The 23,635-nt window shown below is 51.5% G+C and overlaps 1 protein-coding gene across 2 annotated transcripts in view; it reads right to left on the bottom strand.

Annotated features, from left to right (window-relative positions):
* Positions 1–5,889: 5,889 nt before the first annotated feature.
* Positions 5,890–23,635, bottom strand: part of ROBO4 (roundabout guidance receptor 4) — a 63,271-nt gene continuing 45,525 nt past the window's right edge. For both annotated transcript variants that reach the window (XM_006258732.4, XM_014600877.3), the window contains 5 exons: positions 19,598–19,739; positions 17,375–17,584; positions 13,949–14,364; positions 9,709–9,909; positions 5,890–7,018 (listed from right to left, as the gene is read on the bottom strand). In XM_006258732.4, the coding sequence (XP_006258794.3) occupies positions 6,843–7,018; positions 9,709–9,909; positions 13,949–14,364; positions 17,375–17,584; positions 19,598–19,739 (1,145 nt within the window). In that variant the 3' untranslated portion in view covers positions 5,890–6,842. The remainder of the gene's footprint in view (positions 7,019–9,708; positions 9,910–13,948; positions 14,365–17,374; positions 17,585–19,597; positions 19,740–23,635) is intronic.

Here is a 23,635-nt window from a genome sequence, read left to right as displayed (position 1 = left end):
AGTCAAATTGGGTCAATCAGCCTATACAAGCTGATCCCCTTCTGGGTTTTCCCCCCCTAACCCAGCAACTGAGTTTTAGTCAATCAGGTTTAAATAGGCTTCCCATTGTGGGAATGTACAGCCTGAGATGCCTATTAAACTTTTCGTCTGCTTAGTTCTGGTTAGATGAGGTGTGGGGGGCAAGGGGGGGGAGGGGGGGAGATAGAAAAAGTCCTTTGTAAGTCCAGCAAGCTGGGTGCCAGGGTTTCCTCAGGAACACAGAACTGACAGGTAACGCTAGGTCTTCATACTTCATGGGGTACAGATTTGGGAGTACTCAGGCCATCATTGCCAAAAGATGACAACTGGCAGAAAAGTAGCCAGCTGGAAGATGCTGTAGCCCAGTTCCCAGGCCACCTATAGATGGATCAGTAGCTGCCCTTTGAGTAGCTGTCCACACAGAAATGTACTTGCGTGTTAGGGGCTCGGCCCTTGACACTTTGTCCAGAGACCTTGCTACGGGAGACAAATGCAGTCTGGACACATGGGAGCTGATGAGGTGTGCCCTGTGCCAGACCTGCCAGTTTCACCTAGACTGAAAACATCCTGCTGCATGAGGTACTGGGAGGCTTGTGCTGCTGTGCCACTAGCTCTGGGAAGGGCAGAATGGGTACATGGAAAGGTATGGGGGAATTGGAAAAGCATCTTCACTGCTGGAAAAGCAAGACAGTGAAATAGGCTGCCTAGGGAAGTTGTGGAATCTCCATTGGAGGTGTACAAATAGAGGTATTAGGCATCATCATCTGGGATGATCTAGGAGTAGCTATGCCTGTGGGTATTCCCTTTGCCTTTGCTTGTTGCCACTTGGGGCTGGGAAGGAATTTTTTCACCCTCCTGTTGCTACACATGGTGGGAGGTGGGGGCAAGGTGCTGGTGGAGAGGATTTGCTTTTCCTCAGAAGCATATGGTGTTGGCTGCAGCCAAGGCTTGGGCTTTTGACTGAAGTTTGAGAATGCTCCTGCTGGGACCAAAACCTGGAGGTTCCTGGCTAGTGGGTTTTGCCCCTCTGCTCAAGGTCAGACCAATCGCCTTATTTTGGGGCAGGAAAGACTTTTTAACCCATGGTCAGATTAGTACAGACTTGGCTGGGAGGGGGCAGGGGGGTGAGGAGGGGTTTGCCTTCTTCTGTAGCAGGGTTATAGCCTTTTTCTTCAGATCTCCTGAGCATATTTTAACAACCCTTGCAACATCAGGACATTGGCCAACATTGTCCCCCTTACTATACCTGTGGCAGCAAGGGCGCTATGCTTTGTGGTTGTGTGGCAAAGCTGCCTATGTAGTTTTTGTAATAGGTTAAAATGTTAGACAACAATTTGTTTGGGATGTTTTGAATAGAGATGAACCTGCCTCAGGCAAGTGGTTAGACTAGATAACTTCCAGAGATCTCTTCCAGCCCTATTTTTTTTATTCTATGAAAACGTCCATGGCTGGCAATTCCATAACCTCTCTGGGCAACCTGGTAGTCAGAAAGTTCTTCCTAATTACTAATATAAGTTGCCTCTGCTGCAGTTTGAGGCCATTGTTCCTAAATCTGTCCTGAACAAACACACCCTTCAGGTATTTGAAATCCTCCCTCAGTCCTCTTCTCCAGACTAAATAACCCTAGCTCTTTCAGCCTTTCCTCATTAAGTCAAGCTCCCCAGGTCTCTAATCATTTTTGTTGCTCTCTTATGGACTTTTTCTAATCTGACCACATCTTTCTTGATATGTGGGGCCCAAAACTGGATGCAACATTCCAGGTGAGACCTCACCAGTACTGAGTAGAACAGAAGAATCACGTCCCTTGTTGTGTAAATACAATCCAGTAAGCACAATGCTGACTTATACTCAGCTGCAACCCCTAGGTCCTCTTCTGAAATACTGAAGCCTAGCCAACCATTCCCCAGTCTATGTGTGCATGGAATGAGCCCATCTTAAGTGCAGAACTCTGCCTTTGCTGTGTCAAATTGTGGAACCGGCTGCAATGTAAGTCCTGCAAAATTGCTTAGCAGTAATGCCAGATTGGAGGAATGTGAAAAGATACTGGTGATATACAATAAAAATAACTATATATCCAGTGGCTAAATGCAGACTATCAATACCCAATCCACAGAAAAAAAACAGTGGTGCCTGGAATTCACATGGTCAGCACTCAAGAGTACCATCCACTGGTAGACAGCCAAACAGTGCAAGCCATGGATCTGATCACAATGCAGCACTGAGACAGGAGGGAGGAAGAAGATCTTGGTCCTTGTCAGATATTTTAAAGCATAAAGATGTATTTAAAGGAGACACGCCTATAGGGGATGACCTCAAGTTAGAAATAGACCCAAAGATCTATCCTGTGTGACTGCTGAAACAGAGAGTACCAGTTGCCCAGGTGTAGCCACTCAAAAGAGGAACTAACAAGCCTAACAAGAAGGGGCCTTGTTTAACCAAGGAAATTAGCACTGACTGGATCAGTTTGTGGTAAGAAAACCAGCTGGCAGACTGAGGATCTGCATAGCTCCAAATGCTCTTAACAAGGCATTGAAAGAACCCATTAAAAGAACCCACTCTCAAGGACATGGCCTGAATTATCAAGGGCAAACATATTTACAGTTTATGATGTAAAAATGAATTCTGGCATATCAAGCTAAGTAAGTCCTCAAAGCCATCTGACAATCTTTGCACCTATGGGTGCAAATGCCCATGGGCATCAGTCCTACCCTACAGCTGTTCCAGCACAAACTGAATCAGGCACTACAACAATTGGAGTTGTAGCAGATGACGTCCTGACTGTGCAGGATGGAGATAGTGAGGAAGAGGCTGACCAGGACCATGATGCTAAGCTGCAACAGCTTCTAAGCAGATATAAGGAGCAGAATATTAAGTTAAACTAAGACAAGTTGAGGAGAAATGAGGTCCCCTATATTGGACTTAGTAATGACTCCAGCTTGACCCTGAGGCTTGAGAGCCATTAAGGAAATGCCCAGACCACAAGAGGTAAAGGGATTTCAGTGATGTATAGACTTTCCAGAGTCCATGCACACCTCTCAGAGGCTTGGAAACCTTTGAGACAGCTAATACACAAGGAACAGCATAGGACTAGGCAGAATCCCAGAAGCAAGTATTTGAAAGAATAAAGGAAGTCATAAGCAAGGCATCAGCCTTGAAGTATTACAGCCCAGCAGAGCAATTACAGCTACAATGTGATGCCCCAGAAGGCCTATGAGCAGCATTAGTGCAGAATCAGCAACCCACAGTTTTTGTCACCTTGGCCCTGACACACAAAAAGAGGGCCTGCACAAAGAGAGAAAGAACTCCTGGCTGTGCTCTTTCCTGTTCTAAGTATGTTCCTCACCCAGAAACATATGATGGGAGGTCAGTCAACAGCACCCAATCAACAGCCAGCAGATGTCAAAGATGCTGCCATAGAGCCGAGGTGTGAGAGTGCCTCCAGTCCCCAGCTTGAGGAGGCCACAGAGCAGGATGGGGTCACCTCCCAAAGTTATTGAAGTGCCCAAGAACCACATGACACCAAGCACTTGGTATCTGCCCTAGGAAAGGGGGCACAGATTGTCTTCTTAGCAATCCTGTCCTGGGGTGAGAGCCCCTGGGGGTGGGGATGGCTATTAATTGATAAAGAGTTGTTCCCTGTCCCTCCCCTATCCTCTCTCTAGTCTATTTATGGATGTGTTTTCAGTCCAGAGCCCTAACAGAATGCTCCATCATCCTCTTCAAATAGCAGGATAGTCTCACACAGTCCTGCTGAATGACTTGGGAGGTGATGTGAAGTTCACTGAGCTCCTGCAAAGGCTCAGCAGGCGTGGGAGGTGAAGGCAGCTGTGAAGTTGGGAGGGAGAGGCTGCAGCTCTGATCATGTCCACAGCCCTGTCTTTGACTCCAGCAGTGTTGCTGCTGTATTCCTCTTCTGTGTTGGACCACTTGGAAAAGGAGCTTAGAGGCAAGGCCAGGCTCACACCTATGTTCCTGGTCCTGAGCACCCCTTGCCAGCCAGAGAGATCACACCTGAGTAGATCCCATTGCATCCTCTTGTTCCAGCCCCCTAATAAATGTGTCCTGCAGTGTTGGCATCCCACCCGGCTGCTGAGCCACTCCTGAGAGCTCCTTCTTTCTTGGACCATACACCAGCTTCTCCTGTCCCCAACCCATATTGGTTCTAATGGAACATGTAGCTCCTTGATGAATGTCTCCAGCCCCCACTCCTTTACTGGCAGCCTTTCCCAGGATGTGGAACTGCCCCTAGGCTCCAGGGACACCAAGACATATGGATGAGATCCTATACAACCTATTAGGTGTGTAAGAGCACTTAGCCAGCTAAGTGAGCTCCTACTGCACTTTGCTCAAGTCCCTGAACAATTTTAATACAATGGGTAAGTGTATCACTCATTGACTTGCCTCCTCACTGCTTTGTTGTAAGTCAGGCGTAAGGGTAAGATAACGATGTTACAGAAATAGACAGAATGGGCTTAGCTATCTAAAACAATTTAAGTGGAATAGGATCTGGGCCAGGTGCAGATGCCTTTCCACCATTAACTAAGCATCCTCTGCTGCTCTCCACACCATGATTACATGGGCTTCCCAGGTCCAAGTCCTGAGCCCAGTTTCAATGAGGACACGTGGCTCTTGGAAGGAATCCCATATCATAGGAGAGTCAATAGTGTAAGTTCTGTCCATAAAAGGGCTTTGTGCTGCTAGGGGATTAGAGGTTCCCATCTGGGTGGTGCCGCCTGTGTGGGATAGACTGCCACAAAAGGACACTCCTTTTCTGCAGTGTCTTGTTGGAGGTGGCAGGCAGTGGGCCAGTGAACTCTTCCTTGCATCAGTGCCCTAAAGACATTCATGGCTGATTTTGGAGCATTTCTTGCTCCCTGCAGCACTCAGCGATGCCCAGCAGTATGAAGTCAGGGCAGCTCATTTACATTGACAAAGTCCCAGTAATGGCTCTAAATGCACCATCTCTGAGAGTCAGCCAGAGATTTAACCCAGAGCAGTTAACCTAGGACATAGCTCAAACTGCTCTGTGTGCTGGACAGGAGCAGTAGCATAACTAAGGATGGGCAGGAGGAGTTGCAAGTTAGGTGTGCCGGAATTCCGCACCCCCTGCCCCGTGGAGTCAGTGCTCCGGCGGCTGCTGCTGCTTTAAGAGCAACAGCTGGATGACAAAGGGCAGCAGCAGCTCAGCTGGGACCCTGCAGGAGTTTCCAGCTGGGTCAGAGGGCTGCCTCTCTTGCCTCTGCTACCAACACCCCCTACTTTGCACCCCCTACTCTCAGAACCTCATGCCTACTTCCCACGATCTCCTGCAGAATCTGCTCTGAGGGCCAACTCTGTTTGTTACTACACTGGATAGGGGCTGCCTGACCTAGCCTGAGGAGCAGGTTCCCATGCAGAGTAGCACCATCTGCAGCACCTCTGGCATCTGCCATGCAAAGACCCCCATGCCCTCCCTACACAAAGATAACCACAACCTCACTCTCTGGCTCTGCTCCCACCGCCCCTCAGGGGGCCAAAGCAACTGTGCTGGGCCCTGGCCAATGACCGTGGGCTAGTTTAGGATTGGTGACAGCAGGTGAGAATCCCCTCTCCCCACTTTGCCATGGCCATCCTCTGAGGGCAGGGGCAGGGCTGGAGCTATCGTGGTGGGGAAGTTAGGGGTATATCTGGGGTTAGTGCTGTGACCTTGGTCCTGAAAAGGTGAGTGGCAGGGCATCTCCTGAGCTGGTTGTTGCAGGGCTGCCAGGAGCTGACCCTGTGACTCCACCTCTGAGCCAACTTCTCTCATAAGGCTCAGTGAGACCTGCAGCTTGATGGAGATGTGCTGAAGACCATTCCTGGAAGGCAGGCAACTATGCAGTGACTGGCACCTCTGAAGCAGGAGCTCTTTATTTACAGAAATAAGGGCATAGACATATTAGTAGTGGGCAATCAGGCCAGATCAGTAAAAGCCTCAAGAAAACCATTACAGGAAGCTTGAAAAGCTACAAATAGACTGACCCTGCAAAGCATCTAGAACGTAACACCAAAGGCAGCAATTCAACCAAACTCCATCACAAACCAAATTGGCATTGAAAGGAGGACTCCATGAGTACCAGCTGGATGAGCAGCTCTGCAGGCCTCCCAGTATGGGCCATGGGAGTAACAAGTCATGCACATGAAGGACACTGTAAATCAACAACAGCTGGAGGGGTTCCCAAACTACTGGTCTCTTTTTGTGGCATAAGACAGCCCCATTCTGTTGGATGCTCCAGGCAGGGTCCCAGAGCAACAATTTAGAATCCAAAGCCTAGAAGAGGAATCCTGTTTAGATGTCCCAGATAGATCCAGTAGACATGGAACACCAGCCAATGAAAGGGAAGCAGGATTCCTACCAGAGATCACGGAATCCAATGAGAAAACAAGGCCACCCACTCCAGATATTAGATGTGCAATAGACTAAGATGGTATGATATCCCACTGGGCCTGTAGGGAGTTCTGGAGAGGCCTCTGACCTCTGACAAGAGCTGCCAGCTCCTGCCTGTTCCACCTCTGATGCTGAATGCTCCTCTCTTGTAGCTGTGGGCTCTGGCAAGAGCTGGTAAAATCACTTGCCTGGGAGACTGGAGTGCTGCAGTTCAGGAGAATCTTTGAAGTCTTTTCATGAGGGGTTCAGCTTGCAGGGAAGGAGGCCTTCTAGGGGGGGACTGGAGTGGGGAATGCTATTAGGTAAGAGTGAGCCCCTAGGCCAACTGCAACTCACCCACTTCCCATCTCTGTCCGGAGTCTCCGTGGAGTTACAGACAGAGCATACATAGGTGCCTGCCTGGAACAGAACAGCTCTCTTACACCTTGACCAGTGACTGTGTGATGTCCACTGGCAGCATCACAACTCTGCTTTTCTCCCCCTTCCATTGCAATGCCAAGTTGCTTGGCATGTCACTGCAGGCAGCAGGGCTGGGGTCCTGGTGCTCACGGCCTGTTCCTTCCCAGGGGCTGCTGGACTCAGACACGTGGGTACCTAGAAAGAAATCACTAATTAAAGTAGAGACCATCAGCATTAGACAGGCCCAGGCAGCAGTTGCTGCTGTCCAAAGAGATGCAGGCAGGGTCTGGCCAGGATGCACCATTGGGCAGAGCAGTCCATGTACAAGGAAACCTTTCTACACCACAGTAAGGCTCATCTTCACTGGTCTGTTCTAGGGAGAGAGTGGAGAGCCCACTGGAGCCAGGGCACACACTGACTTCAGTGAGTACTCCAGTATGTCCCTATAGTTGTCTGAACCTTTGATGCTGACAAGTGATTCTTAGTGCTGTGAGGTCAGAGGCTTTTGGTTCATTTTACTACAGTGGGGCATGCTGAAGGACTACCATGCAGTTAGGATATGCTTAGCACAAGGCAGGGACATGCACAGAGACAATGCTTCAAGCAGATTCAAGGGTCCTGGAAGGGGCGGCCCTGTACCTGCTGGTCATAGCTACCAAGAACAGCTGCTCTAACTTGTGGTGATATCGCGTGAGTAGCTGCAATGCAGGCCAGAGGGCCTAATTTGCCAAACTCCCTCAGAGGTTTGTTTTCCTGCTACAAATGGAACCACAATAACCTCCCCCTGCCAAGGCCATGTAAGGCCCATCTTACCATGGCACAAAGCATACAGGTCTGATGGCAAGGCAAGGGCATGGATATCTCCAAAGGAAAAGGGCAGAACAGGCTGTTGGACATCCTGCAAGCCTCAGGCATCAGTTAACAGTCTCTTCTCTGCTTATGAATAGACACCAGGGATTCAGGGATCTCCACAAGATCTTCCAAACAATACAGCACCCCTTTGCTCCTTGTTGTCCTTTTTCCCATACATCCCAAGGCACTAACAAGTGGAGGCTACTCCCATGCTAACCTCAAGAGAGAGGGCAAATGTTATGGTGCACTGTGTCCAGGACTCCCCTCTACCAGTCATCTCTGTGCATCACCAGTGTTTCACAGCCAGAGGCACTCCTCTCTGGAAACCTACCACTGAAGCCAGACTCAGATCAGATCAATACCTTGGGGCTGCTGGGAAGGGTCTACTGTGATGTAGGGAGCACAGCTACCCTACTACATGTGGTCTGTGTTGCAGAGCTTCAGGGAAAGGATCAGGCAAGGAGGGGCAAACATTGCAAGCTTGGGTCCTTCTGGATTGAGATGTGGTCCCTGAGGTGAATCTCAAGTCCCATGGTAGGGCTATGCCTGACCTAAGTCCCAGGGTACTGAATCCTAGCTCCAGTCCTGCATGACCTCCCAGGCCCTGCTGCAGGGATTTGAAGCAGCAGAATTCCCCTGGGTCAAGTTATCCCCCAACTGCCTGCTACAGCATCCTGTACCTTCCTGAACATGGGCAGGGCTTGTTGAGTGCTGGAGTCAAACCAGACACTGGAAGGTAACTGATCTACTCTTCTCCAGAGGAACAATTCCTGTGATGTAGACCAGGAAGAGATAAGGTGCCACAAATGGCTAAGGCAACTGCAGTCTCTCTACAGCTGCCCTTGCTGGCTGCACCCCCTCCCTCCAACAGAGTTAGTGTGGCAGAAGATGCAGGCTGAGTTAAAGATTCATTGGTACAGCCTTGGCTCTAATTGAGCCTTTCAGTTCATTGAGGTGCAAAGGTGTGGGAGGCCATGCAGGCCTGTGTCAGTCAGCAGGAGCATAGGAAATCAATAGGGAGTCACCAGGTGCTGGGAAAATAGGGCTGCACTAGCTGAACCCAGCTCCCAGAGCACCCCACCCCCTGCTCACAGATACCCAGCAGGAAGTATGCAGCGTTAACTCCATGATGCTCAGATGGGTCATTTCCAGCAGAACATAATGTAGCTGCAAAGAGCTGGGAGCAAGGCCCCCAGGATACAGGACTGCTGGCTTGAAGTGGTGAAAGCAGGACACACAGCCTGCTTTTAGTTGCATGGAAGCAAACCCAGCAGGACCAACTGCTTGCAGAGCAGCCAGCATCACTGAGAACCAAAAGGGCTGCCCCAGGCTGTAAGAGAAGGCAGAGAGACTTTGGCTGCAGGAAATGGAAACCTGAAGGGACCTTTCCTCTATCCAGTCACTGGCTGGGTGAAGGGTTCCTCCCAGTCGAAGCTGTGGCGTGGGAGGGAGCTCCCATGCTTTCTCCTTTTGATCCTTTCTTACTCCTGGGAGGAGAACTCTTCCAGGTGCTCTTTCTGGGAGACTTGGCCATTCCCTGCAGCCCAGCAGCCAAGTGCAGGCATAAGAGAAAGGGACCTCTGGGTCTAGCCAGCTTCAGCCTGTGAGGGTGTTACAGGGAGAGCCAAAGAGGACAGGAGTGTTACACCATGGCTCAAGGCAATGCCAGCTCTTTGAAGCCATCTCGGTGTCAAACATGCCCCAAGGGCTCAAGCTGAGGATGTTGGCAGAATCCAGGGAGTGGGGGAAAAACTGAGGGTTTCCCAGAATGCTCATGACCTGGGGGAGGTTAAAGGGCTTCCTGGAAACTCCATGGTGGTGCTACCCAGGCCCCAGGAGAGAGCAGGGCCAGTACTACAGGATGGGGAGTACATACAGTTACGTTAGGAAGACTGAGAGGACTGACAAATCAGCCCACGCTGCTCCAGCAGGGGCCAGACAGTCCCATCATGCACCAGTACCATGAAGCATGCAGCAGCCCTGATATTTGTGATTTGCCCGATGCCAGGGGGCAGAGGGTAGCTGAGTCCCACCTAGCACTGCCTTCCCTTCCTCTGCTGTCACAGTGGTATGTTTCCTCTGGGCCTGCTGGGCAAATTTGGTTTCCATGTCTTCCATCCAGTTGTTGGTCCAGCTCCACACAGACAGGGGCTCTGCTCCAAGTCTTGCTGTGACCTCTTGGGACTCAGGGGGGTAAAGGAGCCCATCCAGAAGGGAGGTAGGTGGCAAGAAGTCTGCATGGGAAAAATAAAGGCCATTATTTTGCTGAGAGGTGTATGGTGCACTAGGCTGTGGGCAGATGCAGTGCCCCCAAGGCCACCAAAGCCTGCCCAGCACTGCATGGACTGACAAGGAGGCCCCCCCCTGTACAGACAGAGCCCACCCCCCTCCCCCCCGTCTTCTTATACAGAATTGCTAGGGACTGCACTAGTGCTACCAGAGCAAGGCAGGAGTTTGTGTGGGGATGGGGAGGGGACCCCTGGTGAGGGTTGAAACTGGTGGCAGCACAGCACACAGGGCTGTGACCCTCCCAAGTGGAGCTTACTTCGCAGAATACCCTGGTGTGCACTTCCCCATTGGGGGCTCAGGACTGATGCCTCAGTGCTAAAAGTATTAACACAGCTGTCATGCTTCATGGCAATGGAAACTTGGGCCTGAAGGATCCAAAGAGTGATGAGGCCTAAGCCAAATCCTGGACCCTTGAACACCAGTGGGGATGTGCCTGGAAACTACAGTACCTAAGAGTAACAGGTCTGACCTGGCCTTTGCCCCCAGGGCCTCTGAGTACAGCGGCTTGATCCCTTGCCTCCCTTCTGAAAAGCAGCAGACCTGATCCATCTGACACCCCAGGCCCCAAGCAGTGATGAGGTGTGACCCAACCGCTCAACCCTGAGCACCCCTAGAGGTATGGGAGGCACCCAGGCCCCTTGCTCTTTTGGCAACCCAGCCAGTCTGCTCCTGTGTCTTACAGGTTGTTTTTTTTCCCCTTGTGCACTCACATAAGCTATAAATGATTAAATGAATGGAGCTAAAAGTTTCCTACCCAAAGCCTGCCTGCTCATGGAAATGGAAATGCACTGCATCATAAATTATTGTGCCTCCTGGCTGCCTGCCTCACTGTGGAAGCATCTACACGTACATGTTAAGGTGAAGCAATATATTCCAGCATACCAGAGGTTACTGCTCCCAGGTGCCACATTTACACATGTCACCTGGCACTGCAGTATGTTGAGCTGGATCAAAGCTGCCCTAGCTGGCAGTGGGCCCAGGGGTTAGCCTGCCAGCCTAGGGCTGCTCTGACCTAGCTCAATGTGCTGTGGAGGGGCTGGCTGAGGCACAAGGGTGCTCCAGTGTGGGGCTAGTGTAGGGTGGCTCTAGCGTAGGGCTAGCCAGCAGGCAGGTCCCACACTCAAGCATTCTTGTGCTGCAGCCAGCCCCATCAGCGTCTACACATGCAGTGCTGCAATGTAAAAAAACTCCACAGCAAGATAGTACTAACCTGCTGCGGAGTTTATCAGTTTCCTGTGGCCTAATAGGTTCACAAGTGTATATGTCAAGATATTTACTGCAGAGCGGACTAGGCAACTCCACAGTAAATGTCTCATGTAGATGCACCATTACTCAGGGGTTCAATGGAAGGCCCAGAACCTTAGAGAGACTGTGTAATGAACCAGGGTGTGGAGACCAGAGTACACTTTTCTCTGCCTGAGCCCCCATGTCTTTGCAGGGGAGCAGTATCCAGGCACAGTCCAGTTCTGCACATCTGTAGGCAGCTCCTTATCTGGCAGGGCAGAGCTGAGCTAAGGAGGTCCTGGCTGAGACAGAGAGGTGGGTCCAGTCCATGCTTAATCCGCTGACCTGTGGCAGCAGAAGCAGAACACTGAGCCCGGGGGAACCAGTCTACCTATTGCTCATGCTGCACAGATGCCCCCTGTTGGTCACACATGCGCACTGAGAGTGCCTGACAGGCCTGCTCATCTGCTATGCTAGGGCAGCAGAAAAAACATGCACCAGACATACTCCAGACCCCACAGCCCAGCCAGAACTGGTTGCAGATAGTGAGGGCTGATCTAGCATAGGACTAGGGCTTTCTCCCCCTGTATACAGGGAGGTGCAGGAGGCACTGGGCCTCCCCAGGTACCAAGTGTCCTGGAGCCTTCACTTAGATAAGCAGCTCTGCACAGACATGGTAGGCACTGGCCAGTGCCCATGCCCTGTGCAGTAGGGTCTGCTTCTGCCCCTGTCCCATGAGCAGCTAGTGCCATAGCTTGGGAAGATGCCAATTGTTTCTAGATCCATGGTGTGAGGGCTGAGGCAGACAGTACCCAAACAATGCATGTCCCCTGTGAGGCCCGTGCCTCTGGGATGGGGTTAGATGAAGGCTCCTCACCATACTCCAGGCTGCAGATACCATCCAGCCCCAGCCCCTGGTCTGCAGTGCAGGGTCAGGCACTTCCTGAGACTGCCAGTGCAATGGCTGCCTGGGCCTTTGCTCCCTTGCTGTAGCAACTCTTTGTAAGAGCAAGCCCATGCCCAGCCTCTGTGCTCTTCTGGGGATGGGGCTGTCTGGCCTGGCCCATTTTCTCTCACAATTCAACCGGCAAACAGGAAGAACTCTCCAAGAATGGGGTGGGGGAAACATTTGGGATCCACTGCCTACCCACCACACAGGGTCAGGAAAAATGGGATCTGAGCTCCTGAAAGGGAAAAGGGTCTAGCCTGACTCAGAGCCAGTGGGGGTGGAGACACTTTCCCAAGCTGTGTCAGCTCCAGAGCATAAATTTCATTAAGGACACTGGCTGTACCTGTTTGGCCCAGACCCTGTCACTGTGACCCTGTAGCAGGCTGGACTGTGGCCAGGTCTCTCTCCTCACACAAGGACCACAGGTGCAGGGAGAAAAAATTATTAGCGGGGGCTGAGTGCGCATGTACATGTGCACCCCCCCAGCATGTAAGTCTGTGGGGAAAGGGAAAGGGCCGTGGGGGGCAGATTGAGGCCCCAGCAGTGAGGGAGAGAGCAGGATTCAGGCAGAAGCAGTGGCGAGGGGAGGGGTGGGGGGGGGGCGCCCAGATGGGTGGGGTGGTGGGACAAGTGGAGGCCTGTGGGGGAACATGCCTCCTGATCTGTGTGCAGGGCAGAGGCGGCTGCCATTGCGTACTGGGCTTTGAGCCCCACTGCCCTGACAGGCACACAATGCCACATGCACTTCACCACCAGGTGGGCAGGGGCATGGGGCAGCTGCAGCAGGGAGCAAAGTGCAGCCGCCTTTGCACTGTGAGCAGATCCGGGAGCACATGCCCCCCAGAGCTCCCACTTGTCCCATCACCTGGCCTGGTCAGGGTCCCACTCACCCCACTCCCTGATCCTGCCTGTGCCCCGCTCCCTCCCTCCCTACTACGGCCTCAATCTGCATCTCCCCCTGCACGGCGGTAAGGGAGGGTGTGGGGCTGAGGCTAGGGCTGGGGCAAGTCCTGCACAGCTGGGGCAGAGTGCAAGATGGAGCCATGAGTGGCTTGTCTGGGGGGTGCGGGTCCTGCTGCTGCATGTACCCTGGGAGGGCATGGGGGGCAAGTGCCCCAGGATCTGCGCAGTGCAGGGTGGGGTGGACTGCTGCTGTGGGCTGGGGCCAGGTCTGCGCTGGGCTTTTCCTGGTGTGGGGTGGGAGGGTAGGGGTCAGGCTGCACTGCATTCGGGGTGGGTGGCGTTGCTGGGAGTGGGGGTTGGGGGAGGAGCCATGTCCCCAGATGAGCCGCTGGTGGCTGTGCTCCTGGCTCCATCCTGCACCCTACGCCAGCTGTGTGCTACCTGTCTCTGCTGCAGCCCCAGCCCCACTCCCTCCCCCAGTACTGCGTGCATACCCCTCCCCACTCCTGCTGCAGCTACCAGGAGCCCATGGCTGGGCTGCCTTGTGGCCCTACCGTTGCCCCACATTTGGAGGGGCTAAGCCCTTTTCGCCTCCCCCCTTCCATTGCCTATGACAAGGACTGTCCTGTTAGCTTGCCCAGGGTTTAGTTCCATCCCTGCTCTGAAGTCCCTTTTCAATAATACTGGCAATAATGTTACCAACATAGGCCACAAGTAGTGGCCAAGTGAGATTTCAGTGAGCCTGCACCCTCATTACTAAAAGGCTGGGAATTATTCTGATTTTAACACTCCCATTGCACCCACATTTAATTAGGAAGGAAAAGACCAGAACTGACAGAGAAGGGCTTTGGGCTATGTAGCAGGGGCGGGCACGGCTCCTATTTCCCAGAGGGGTAGGGTCCCCTTACCTGAGTAAGCCTGCTCAACCTCTGGCTGACTCAGCCCACAACAGAAGCTGTCCACTGCCACAGTCAATGCCTGAGCAAAGTTGGCATCCATGAGGAAGGAGCCATCTGAGGAGCTGACCAGGCTGCAGCGTGTGCTGGTAAAGTTCTCCTCTGAGACTGAGCCCCAGCCATTGAGCAGGGAGCCACCCAGTGAGCCCTCAGCTTCAGCCTCACTGGGGCTGGAGGAGGGTGTCTGGCAATACCGCTGGAAGAAGTGCGTGGTGTGGCAGTCTCCTCCCTCTATGTTGGGGTCATCTTCCATCTCGTCAGCAGGATCTGCATCCCCCAGGTCTGAAGGCAGCAGGCTACAGATGTATCCATAAGTGTGCGGGGGGGAGAGGGCACATGTGATAGAAGAGGTGCTCTCCTGCTGGGGCCTGTGAAAAGAGCACATGGGTCTGGCTTTCAAATAGGCATGGCAGGGGAACTCTCCTGCCTTCCAGTACAGAACAGGCTGGACCTGGGCTCTCTTGGGACATGGTCCAAGGGTGACAACTTCCTCTGACGGGAGTTCCCAGGCACAGTGTCACATCCGGACGGCCACAGCTAGGTCTAGATTAGTCTCCACCACCCCCAGCATTCTCTCTCAGCAGTTGGTCTCACCACGAGCAGATACCTCAGGGCTTTCTGGGGTCAAAAACATCCTTGCCTGGGCAGGGATGATGATTGTGATGATGGAGGAAATGTGCAGAGCATTGGAAGCCTGGGTGCATGTCACCTCTCAGCCCAGCATGTGACAACAGAGCAGGAAGCTGGCTTGGTGTAGCTGGGTGCTCAAGGGACACCCACAGGTCCTCCTCCTGAGTCTTTGGCTGCGCCCCGTGGGCAGTATGTGGGTGTCTGCTTGCCTTGTTCTTTCCAGCCCTAGGAATCTTCCTTCTTTTAAAACTATTTTCCTTTTGATCTACAGAGATGAAACCCCACCCCCTCAGACTGCCCAGAACAGCTGTGTGCTTCCTGAGTGACACCAACAATGCTTACTCCCCTGTGAGCCAGCCTACTTTGCACACTTTGCCCACAGGTGACAGTACTTTGCTGGCTGAAGTGGAACCACAAGGTCAGGAGGCTGGGCTCCCTGATGGGGCTGTTGTGGAGTAGTTAGTGCCAGACTAATACTAATACAAACACTACCCACCTACCACATGAAAAGCAATGGTACTCCAACTCAACTCTGCTGCTTCAGTGCCACAGATTCTAGTCCTCCCTCTGCCTGGCATGAGGCTGATAAACCCTCTGGTAAGGTTCCTTGTAACAATGGGGAGCAGCAGCCTGAGATGCACCAGGCTTAGGATTCGTGACTTGGTTGTGGAGTCCATGGCCACACAAGTGGCAGTCAATGGAGGGGAGCTCTGGAATCTCAGTCCCAGCTTGGTCTCCCTGCCCAGCTCCTGGATATCCTGGGGGAAGCTGCTCTCCCTGTGCAAGGAAGTGAAACTAGCTGCAGAAGCATAGTGAGGTGGAACACCCCATTAGCAATATGTTCTAACTGCTTTAAGAAACTTGCAAATGAAATAAAAGGCCAGCTCCTTGCTCCTCCTTTCCCTTCCTGACCATTATAGATTATATGGGAGGAAGCTGATATCCTCACAGGGCAGTGCCCTTGGAAATGCTGGCCTCTGGTGCCACAATGGCACTGGCTACTCAACTCTTTACGAACAAGTCCCACAGAGGTGAATTGTTTTTCAGAAGAGGACAGATCAGCACTGAATAGAGACGGTTTAGGAATAGTGCATCCTACATCTGTGCAGGGGTTGGACTAGATGGTCCTGAGATCCCTAACATTTGGGATGCTAAGAGTGGAAGATAATCCCTGCTGGATGATGCCAGTGCTCCAAGTCCTAGGGAGGCAGCTATTTCAGGTCATTTCACAGATTGTACAAGCATTTCCTTTGACTGCCATTACATTCTCCTGGCTTCTTCCCTATAGGAGCATCTGGGAAGGAAGTGGAGCCAACCCCTCTCTTCCCCCACACCAATCTGCACAGGGGAGACAGGTATGAATTGTCTGTATGAATCTGAATTGGACCCTTCCCTGGCGACTTAGCAGGAAAGTTACAGCAAAGATTTAACATCACACAGGTGAAGCATGGGAACAGGAGCATAGGGGTCAGTTTCAGGCACGTAGATTATACCATCTTAGACTCTGTGCCTCGGTTTTCCCCACCAGTCAACCAAAATGATTGCACTGAGCACAGCTCCTGGGCCCCTGAGCTATGGGAGATCTGGGTTTCACTGGGAGATCTGTAGGGATGTGGCATGGAGTGCTGTGAAGGACCCAGGGCTTGCCTGTCCTTGTGTGGAGCAGTCTAAGTAACAGCACTCTTGCTGAGGCACAAGTCACCAGTGACAGTTGGGTGAGGAGACAATCCAGCTCAGCAGGCTGATCTGGCAGCTCAGGCAGAAGGGAGAATCAGCTACAGCCTTCAAAAGGGACCTAAGCTGCAAGAGGCAAGTTAGATGCAGCACTCCCCCCCCACTCCCCGATTGCCCCAACATCCCCTTTCAGCAGCAGTGAGAAGGGCCTGGGGGCTCTCTTTCACCTTGGAGAGAATTGCCCTGAAGCAAGGACAGAAGCAGTCCACATCTCACAAGCTTAGTTTACTGAGCTCAGTCCCAACCTACAGCTCCCCCCACTCTATTAATATGCCTTACACCCTCCCTACAGGTCCCTGCTGTCCCAGCCCTGAGCTCCTCCTCAATCTGCCAATGATCTGGACTTGTAGCCCTCTGCTTTCCCAGTTCCTCACATATCTCTGCTGGGGCCCCTCTGTCCCAACCTATGGTCCCATCCCCTCCCTCTGCCAACCCTGCTCAGTTCTAGCAGAAAACACATCATGAGTTTAGTGGGTTCCTTGGCTAAAATGTTGTGGTTACAGAGCTGCTTTATATAGAGCTTTTATCTTTCCTCCTTCTCAACCACAGCTCAGTTTCAACCTTCCTGAAGGGATGGAGCTATGTCACAGGCCCTAGAATAGAGCATCTGGAGCCCAGAGGCTGCTGGACCTGTTCCTAAGCTATGGGGGAGGGTATAGTGCCTGCTCAGTAGCAAAGGAACTTGGAGCCTGGTTTTAGGTTCCCAGGAGGAAGCAACCCCCTGCATAAAGTCACCACAGCTATGCCTAGGAGCATGTCCTGTGACTGCTCTCCAGTGAGACAGGGCCGGGGCTTCTGGCAGAGAAGACCATAGGGGTTCCAAAGCCTGGCACTGGCGCTGCCACACACAAGGGCTGTAGACCCCAGCCTGCATAAAGCTTGAAGTGACCCCAGCAGGACAACCCAGAAGCAGCTGAGAGGACAGGACCCTGTGTAAGAAGAGTGATGTCAGCAGCAGTATCTTGGATGAGTCAAGACCCCATTGCAATGCATCAACCCCAGAGGGAGCCTTACCTTTGACACTCATCCTCCTCACTGAGCTCTAGGTACTGAGCCACCTGGTCTGGTGTCAGCACAGCATCTCTGTCCTCACTGAGGGACAGTGAGGGTGAAGCTGTGGAGAGGTGGTAGTAGGGCAGTTTCTCCCCCAGGGTGTCCTCAGAGCTTGGCAGAGAACCCCTCTCTGGCTGCTGGGACAGGATGTCCTCCTGAGAGTTGCTGCACCTGTAGGCAATGGAGATACTATCAGAAAATGGAGATACTCATGACTTCCCACCAGGATCCTACACATCCTACCCTGCACTTTACTGTCTATGCCCACCCTCAGCAACAGGGCGCATGACCTGTCATAGATTCCCAGACTGGCCCCTGATGCCCCTTCAGACTCACAGGCCTTTTTGGAGGCAGAGGGTTACAGCCCCAATGACTGACTGCAACAGGGAATGTGTCTGTGGTCAGTAGAAGTTGACTGTATATAAAATCCTAACAGTGATACTAGCCCATGTCTTAAGCTTACGATCAGCATACAATCAGCATAGAACTAACTCCTAGCATGGAATAGGTCAGTAGCCAAGATGTCAGCAGCTCCCTTTCCTGAAGAGCACCCCTAGAGAGAGACCCCAGAGCAGATGCCAATGCAGATCCACATATTTAACCAGAAGGAAAACCTCGGTGAACCAAGCCCTGGGCCCACAACACTGTCTACTGCTCAGGTCTGCCTATCTGGATATAGATGAGACAGCAATCTCTTAGAAATCCCATCCCATCCAGACCAAGCACACCCTGGAAGGGCTGTGCCACTGGCTGCTCAGCAAGGAGCCTGGCATGTCACAGGGCCCAAGGACATAAACGAAACATGGCTGAGGCCTTTGCAAGGAAGCACAATGTAATGTGACTGACCATCTCTGCTCCCAGGGGGAATGGCCTGTTTCCTGGGTCTGCTCTGTCATACTACCCAGGAACTAATAAGAACCTTAAGACCCTGAAAACACCTGAGGTTGGGGCCATGTACATCTATCTCCTTCCAATGCCTGCCAGTGCTATGGGAGTGGCCAGAGCCGTAACAGATGCTAGCAGTCTCACCATGGCCTCCTGGCTCACTCTGGCCTCCTCAAAATGCTTGCTTGCTCTGGCACCCTGGACTACAAGAAAGGGACAAGAGGACTCCAGCTGCTCATTAAGGTTCCCCATTTAAGCCACGTCACCCCATAGAAGCCCCTGAGATCTGGCAGACATGCTTGTCACTGCCACATCCCCATGACAGAGTCTGACCACAAAAGTCAGGCATAGGATGTCCACAGCCCATGGGTGGTATAATTAACCCATGCCCACAACAATGTGCACCATAGTTGCCAGTTGGCCACCAGTACAGACAGACTCTAGCAAGTCCCCTCCCAGAATGTGGGTCTGCACAGAATGATGGTGGATCACTGCCAACTCCAGCCCCAGGGCTCAGAGCCACTGAAGACCAGAAGCCAAGAGTAAACAAAGTAGTGATTAGCATAGCAGGGCGGTGCAGTTGTCCTGTACAGCACTGCTGTCTGCTGCCTTTAACCAAGTGTGGTCTCACAGGCAACAGATTATTGTGCAGCCCATAGATGATGCTATCATTATTCTATGCTTGAGCTCAAGGATGCTTTCACTGCACAAATGAGAAGCAAGGGGCCCTGGGAAGACAGGGGCAGCTGATATTACATCTGCGTGATTTATGCTTCTGGATTGAGACCTGCCCATTTATTCAAATAGCAAGGAGGTAGTATGTCATGAGATCTACTTGTGAGAAGTCCTCCAGCCCCATAGCCTGGGCTGAAGGGACTTTGGGGAAGCTTTACAGTATTTAAAGCTCAAAGAAGCCAGGGACTGGGTTCCTCTCCAACATGATCAATAATGTGGCTCCTACCCACAATCAGAAACCTAAGCAATGCCTGGCCCAGCCCACCACACTGCTGCAGAGGAGCTGGGCAAAGTATTCCAGGTGCCTCTGATGATTGTGGGGAGAGCTGGGGGGGGGGGGGGGTCATGCTGGCTGCAATAGCACCAATGCCCTGGTCCCCAGGAGCCTTGCACATGGCATTTGGGTAACAGTAAGTGAAGATGAGTGAAAGGAATGCGCAAGCACCAGGAGGAAGCCCCGAGTAGCTGTCAGATGGCTTTTCCCGCATCCACAGCCCAGGCTCTGGGTAAAGACAGAACACAGCAGGTTCAAAGGCCCTTAAAATGAAGTCAGCAGGCCCTTACTCTTCCTGTGATCCCTGATCCCGGGGGCTGTGCTGAACGGGAGGCACTGTGGGAAGGGGTAGCATGCCATTCATGTTCAGCAAGGGGCTGTGCTGCAGCAGCTTGGGAGAGCTGAAGGTTTTCAGCGCTTTGGTGTCCTCCCCTAGAAAAGTGAGAGAGAGAGGATCAGTCAGCTGTCCTGGGCCCTTATCCCCACTGACACTCCAGTCATCTCCCACTTATCAGCCAGCTCCCTGCCTTGTAACCAACTTCCCCATCCAGCCCACAACCAGCACCCTGCTTCCAACCCTCCACCTGCACACCAGCTCCCAACCAAAGAACACCCACCCCCACACTGACCAAAGCACCCAACAACAGAGCAACACTTGTCCCAATCCTTCCCACCCCCCAACCCCCCTTCCCCATGTCTTCCTGCCTGCAGCCAATATGCCAGCTCCTGAAAATAGTTCAGTTATCCTGGTGGGAGGTATGTCCATTGAGTGGCTGAGATGACCATGTATGGAGGAGAGGTTTAGATTTATAAGGAACTGGGGGACTTTTTGCCACAGAAATAGTCTATACAGGGAGGATGGTCTCTACCTAAAACAAAATGATACCAAACTGCTGGCACACAATGTTAAAAAGGTGGTAGAGCAGCTTTTAAACTAGAATCATAGAACTGGAAGGGACGTGTATGATCATAAAGTCCGGTCCCCTGCCATGGGCAGGAAGTATTGGGCTTAGATGAGCTCAGCAAAGTATTGGGCTCAGATGAGCTCGGCCCATCCAGCCTCATCTTGAACACCTCCAAGGAGGGCGACTGCACCACCTCTGCTGGGAGTGCATTCCAGATTCTGGTGACCCTTACAGAGAAGAAGTTTTTCCTTATATCCAACCTGAATTTACCCTCTATTAGAGGAAAGTCGACAAGTGCACAGTTCAGATTTGCATGTCCTATAGGGGCAAAGACACAGACAATGATGATAAGAAACAGGATGGGAGCAGTCAGGTGAAACACAGAGAAGCCCAGCCCAAACAAATAGATTTACTGATTAAAAGATCACGTACAAGTAGCCAAGTAGGCAACAATAAAAAGTAAAATTGCTTTTATGTTAATTACAGAAGTCTAAGATCCAAGATGGGTGAACTTGAATGCATATCAGTAAATCACAATATTGACAGAATAGGTATCTCAGAAACATGGTGGAATGAGGAAAATCAATGGGATGCTGTAACAGCAGGATACAAATTATACAGGAATAAAATAGGTTGTGCTGGTGGGGGAATAGCACTCTACAGAGACTGGCTGGGGAGGCATGTGATCTGAAACAAAACACAGGGAAGATGCTGATAAATGCAATGACTGGCACCACAGTCATGGGAAAGTAGAAGCCCAAGGTAAAAAAGGGAAGAATGGAGGAGGCTTTGGAGACCAATGTGTTGGAGGGAGGTACATAAATGGCTGCTATTATGCTGAGCAAGAAGCTCTCTTATGGCATTGTGGAGGGAGAACAGGGAACAGTGCTGCAGACATTGAGTATGAGCCCTAATTGGTATTGGGGATAAAAGGCTCTTTATCAGGATGAAGCTGGATATGGTACTAGAGTCTGTGCTGGTCCCAGTTGCTACGGAGGCAGTGGCACCATGAAGGGGAAAAATTCAGCAGATGCCAAGGTTGATGCCAGAAGAGCCAGCTGGACAAAGCTGGCCCTGGAACCTAACTGCTTCCATCTTTGAGGTAAAATGCATGCACACCCTAATTCCAGGCTGCTTAGTCAGTGCTAGAGTTGGCTGGTCCATAGCAAAAGATGGGGCTGACAGTTTGGCGCTCCCTGCACTGTAACCCTTATGGGAGCCATTACTGGACCATGAAAGCTTAGGGCCAGGAGATGAAGTCAGTGCCAAGACAATCAGTTATCAAAAAGTCTCCTTTAAGTCCCTAATGGGCCAGGAAAGCTTGGACACTGAGGATCCAGTGTTTCAGTCTGTGATAGTTGATGAGGTCTTGGGGACATCAGAAATGTCCAGGGAGTAGGGCAAAGCAAGCTTCTTGCTTCATTCCTTAGTTGGAGACTCTATCTGGACCAGTGCATTGGTGCCACGTTCTACACTGCTGGGGATCATGCAGGTAGGTATCTGCAATGAGTTGGCACTGAAGAGGTACTGACATTGGAAGAACTTTTGGAGCCTGGATCCAAACTCAGTCCAAGTGAGTTGTCAAAGAGAAACATTCTCCACTTCCTTTCTTTGTCCTTTCTTCTTCTTGGTTTGAAGAAGAGGCATGTCACAGTTATCAAGAAGGCAGTACTGTACTCCCAGACAGTACAGTCACTTTGGCTGGGCATTAGATGCAAGAATAAGAGGGAAAGTGTCTGGAACCAGAAAACTCTCAAGGTGGCATTTAAGGAGCTTTCTCGGAGGGAAAAAAATCATGAAAGGCCAAGAAGGTAGGACGGGTGCCCTGGGACCCGAATGTGAGGGAGGGACTAGGATGATGGTGCCATGAGACACAAAGGAAAAAACATTAGAAAAAGTTGGGGAGCCAAATGGCATCAAACCTTGGGCCCAGAAAAGAAATGAATCCCTTGATCCTGAATGGGGAAGAAGATGGGCGAAGGAAAAAATATAAAGTGTAAACGGAGGTGAGAACAGGTGCTGACTCTAAATGAAGAATAAACTGCCAACATAGATTAGCAGAGTACTCAATCCCAGCCAGGGGATAGAGAAGCATGGAGGAACAGGAATTGAGGGCTCCTTTTATTTCCAACACAGTGTAGGACCTTGAGATGGGAGATTGGGGCTGGTACAGCTAAGGCAAAAGGTCTGTGATCAAAGGCACAGGGACTGGGCAAACTCACAGAGTGTCTATCTGGTGGTAGTATTGGAGATCCTTGCCTCTCAAAATGTGGATGATTAAGTCCAGTGCCCTGGCAGTCACATTTTCTCCTTTGAGAGAGGTGCCTGGCACCCCTCTCTCCGCACAGTTGGGAGACACCATCCCCTTTACCACCCAGGACAGCTGGGTCTCATTTCCAATTCAGACCCAAATAATCGTTTGTGAAGAGTCTTGTGGAAGATTTTGCTGAGTTTATTTCCAGCTCACAGAGAAGGAAGGACAAGTTCCTGTCTCTTCTTGCTTTGTGTTTTCATTTGGGCAAACTCTGACAGGCCACTGCAGTGCAAACTGCTTGCTTGTTCTGTCTGCCCTGGCCCATGGCGATTCCACCTGTAGCAGCATCCATGCAAGAGTTGGAGCTGTATGTAGCTCTCTCTCACACAAAGATGCAGAAGAGCAGAAAAAGCATCTCTGCTAAGCAATAAGCTGGTCAAGCAAATTCAGCTATTCTTTGCAAGTGAAAGCACCCAGGTACCTTTCAACTTGTCTTCTGTAATACAGGCCAGTTTGTGCCCTCAGGGTCTGTAGATGTGACAGTCCCCAGAGAGAACTCTCTTCTCTGGCACTCTTGGGGGTCCCTGAATACTCACAGCCCTTGTACAGACAGAGGGTTGTATTTTCTAAAGGGACTGGGAAATAACAACAGCACTGGGTAACTGCAGTTGTTTTCAAAGTGGATTTGCTTTCAGAGTATTTTGGTTCAACTCTGGGCACTATATTCAGAGTAACTTGGTTCAGCTCTGGACAGGTGCCTTCTGGAGGCTCTGGGCCCTCCCTTACTCCTTCAGGGCAGAAAAGGGTCTGATGGTTGGAGGCATAAACATTTTCTCTGTTGGTCTGTTCCATCAGCAGTTCGGATCCCATCTGTCCTAAGTGGTGAGTCTGTGGTATGGGCGGGAGTAGAGCTGTGATGTCACACATGCTAGGAAGTGATGCCTGGCTGGTCTGGAAGTGAGATGTTCTCAGACTGTGATCCATAAGCTTTACTGGCAACTCACTATGATCTGGTGTCCTCAGGCCTTGTGCCACACTTCAGCAACATCCAAGAGAGTCAATCAGTGAAATGACCCAGCCAGCCCAAATGTCACCCACGCAGAAAACCTTAGCACAGCTCTGCAGTGTCCTCCTCTGGCCCACCCTGCAAGCCCACAGCTCAGATGGGC

This window comes from Alligator mississippiensis, chromosome 16, assembly GCF_030867095.1.
Source record: "Alligator mississippiensis isolate rAllMis1 chromosome 16, rAllMis1, whole genome shotgun sequence".
Taxonomy (NCBI): Eukaryota; Metazoa; Chordata; order Crocodylia; family Alligatoridae; genus Alligator; species Alligator mississippiensis.
Note: the sequence above shows the minus strand (reverse complement) of the source record. Positions and strands in the feature narration are given on the sequence as shown.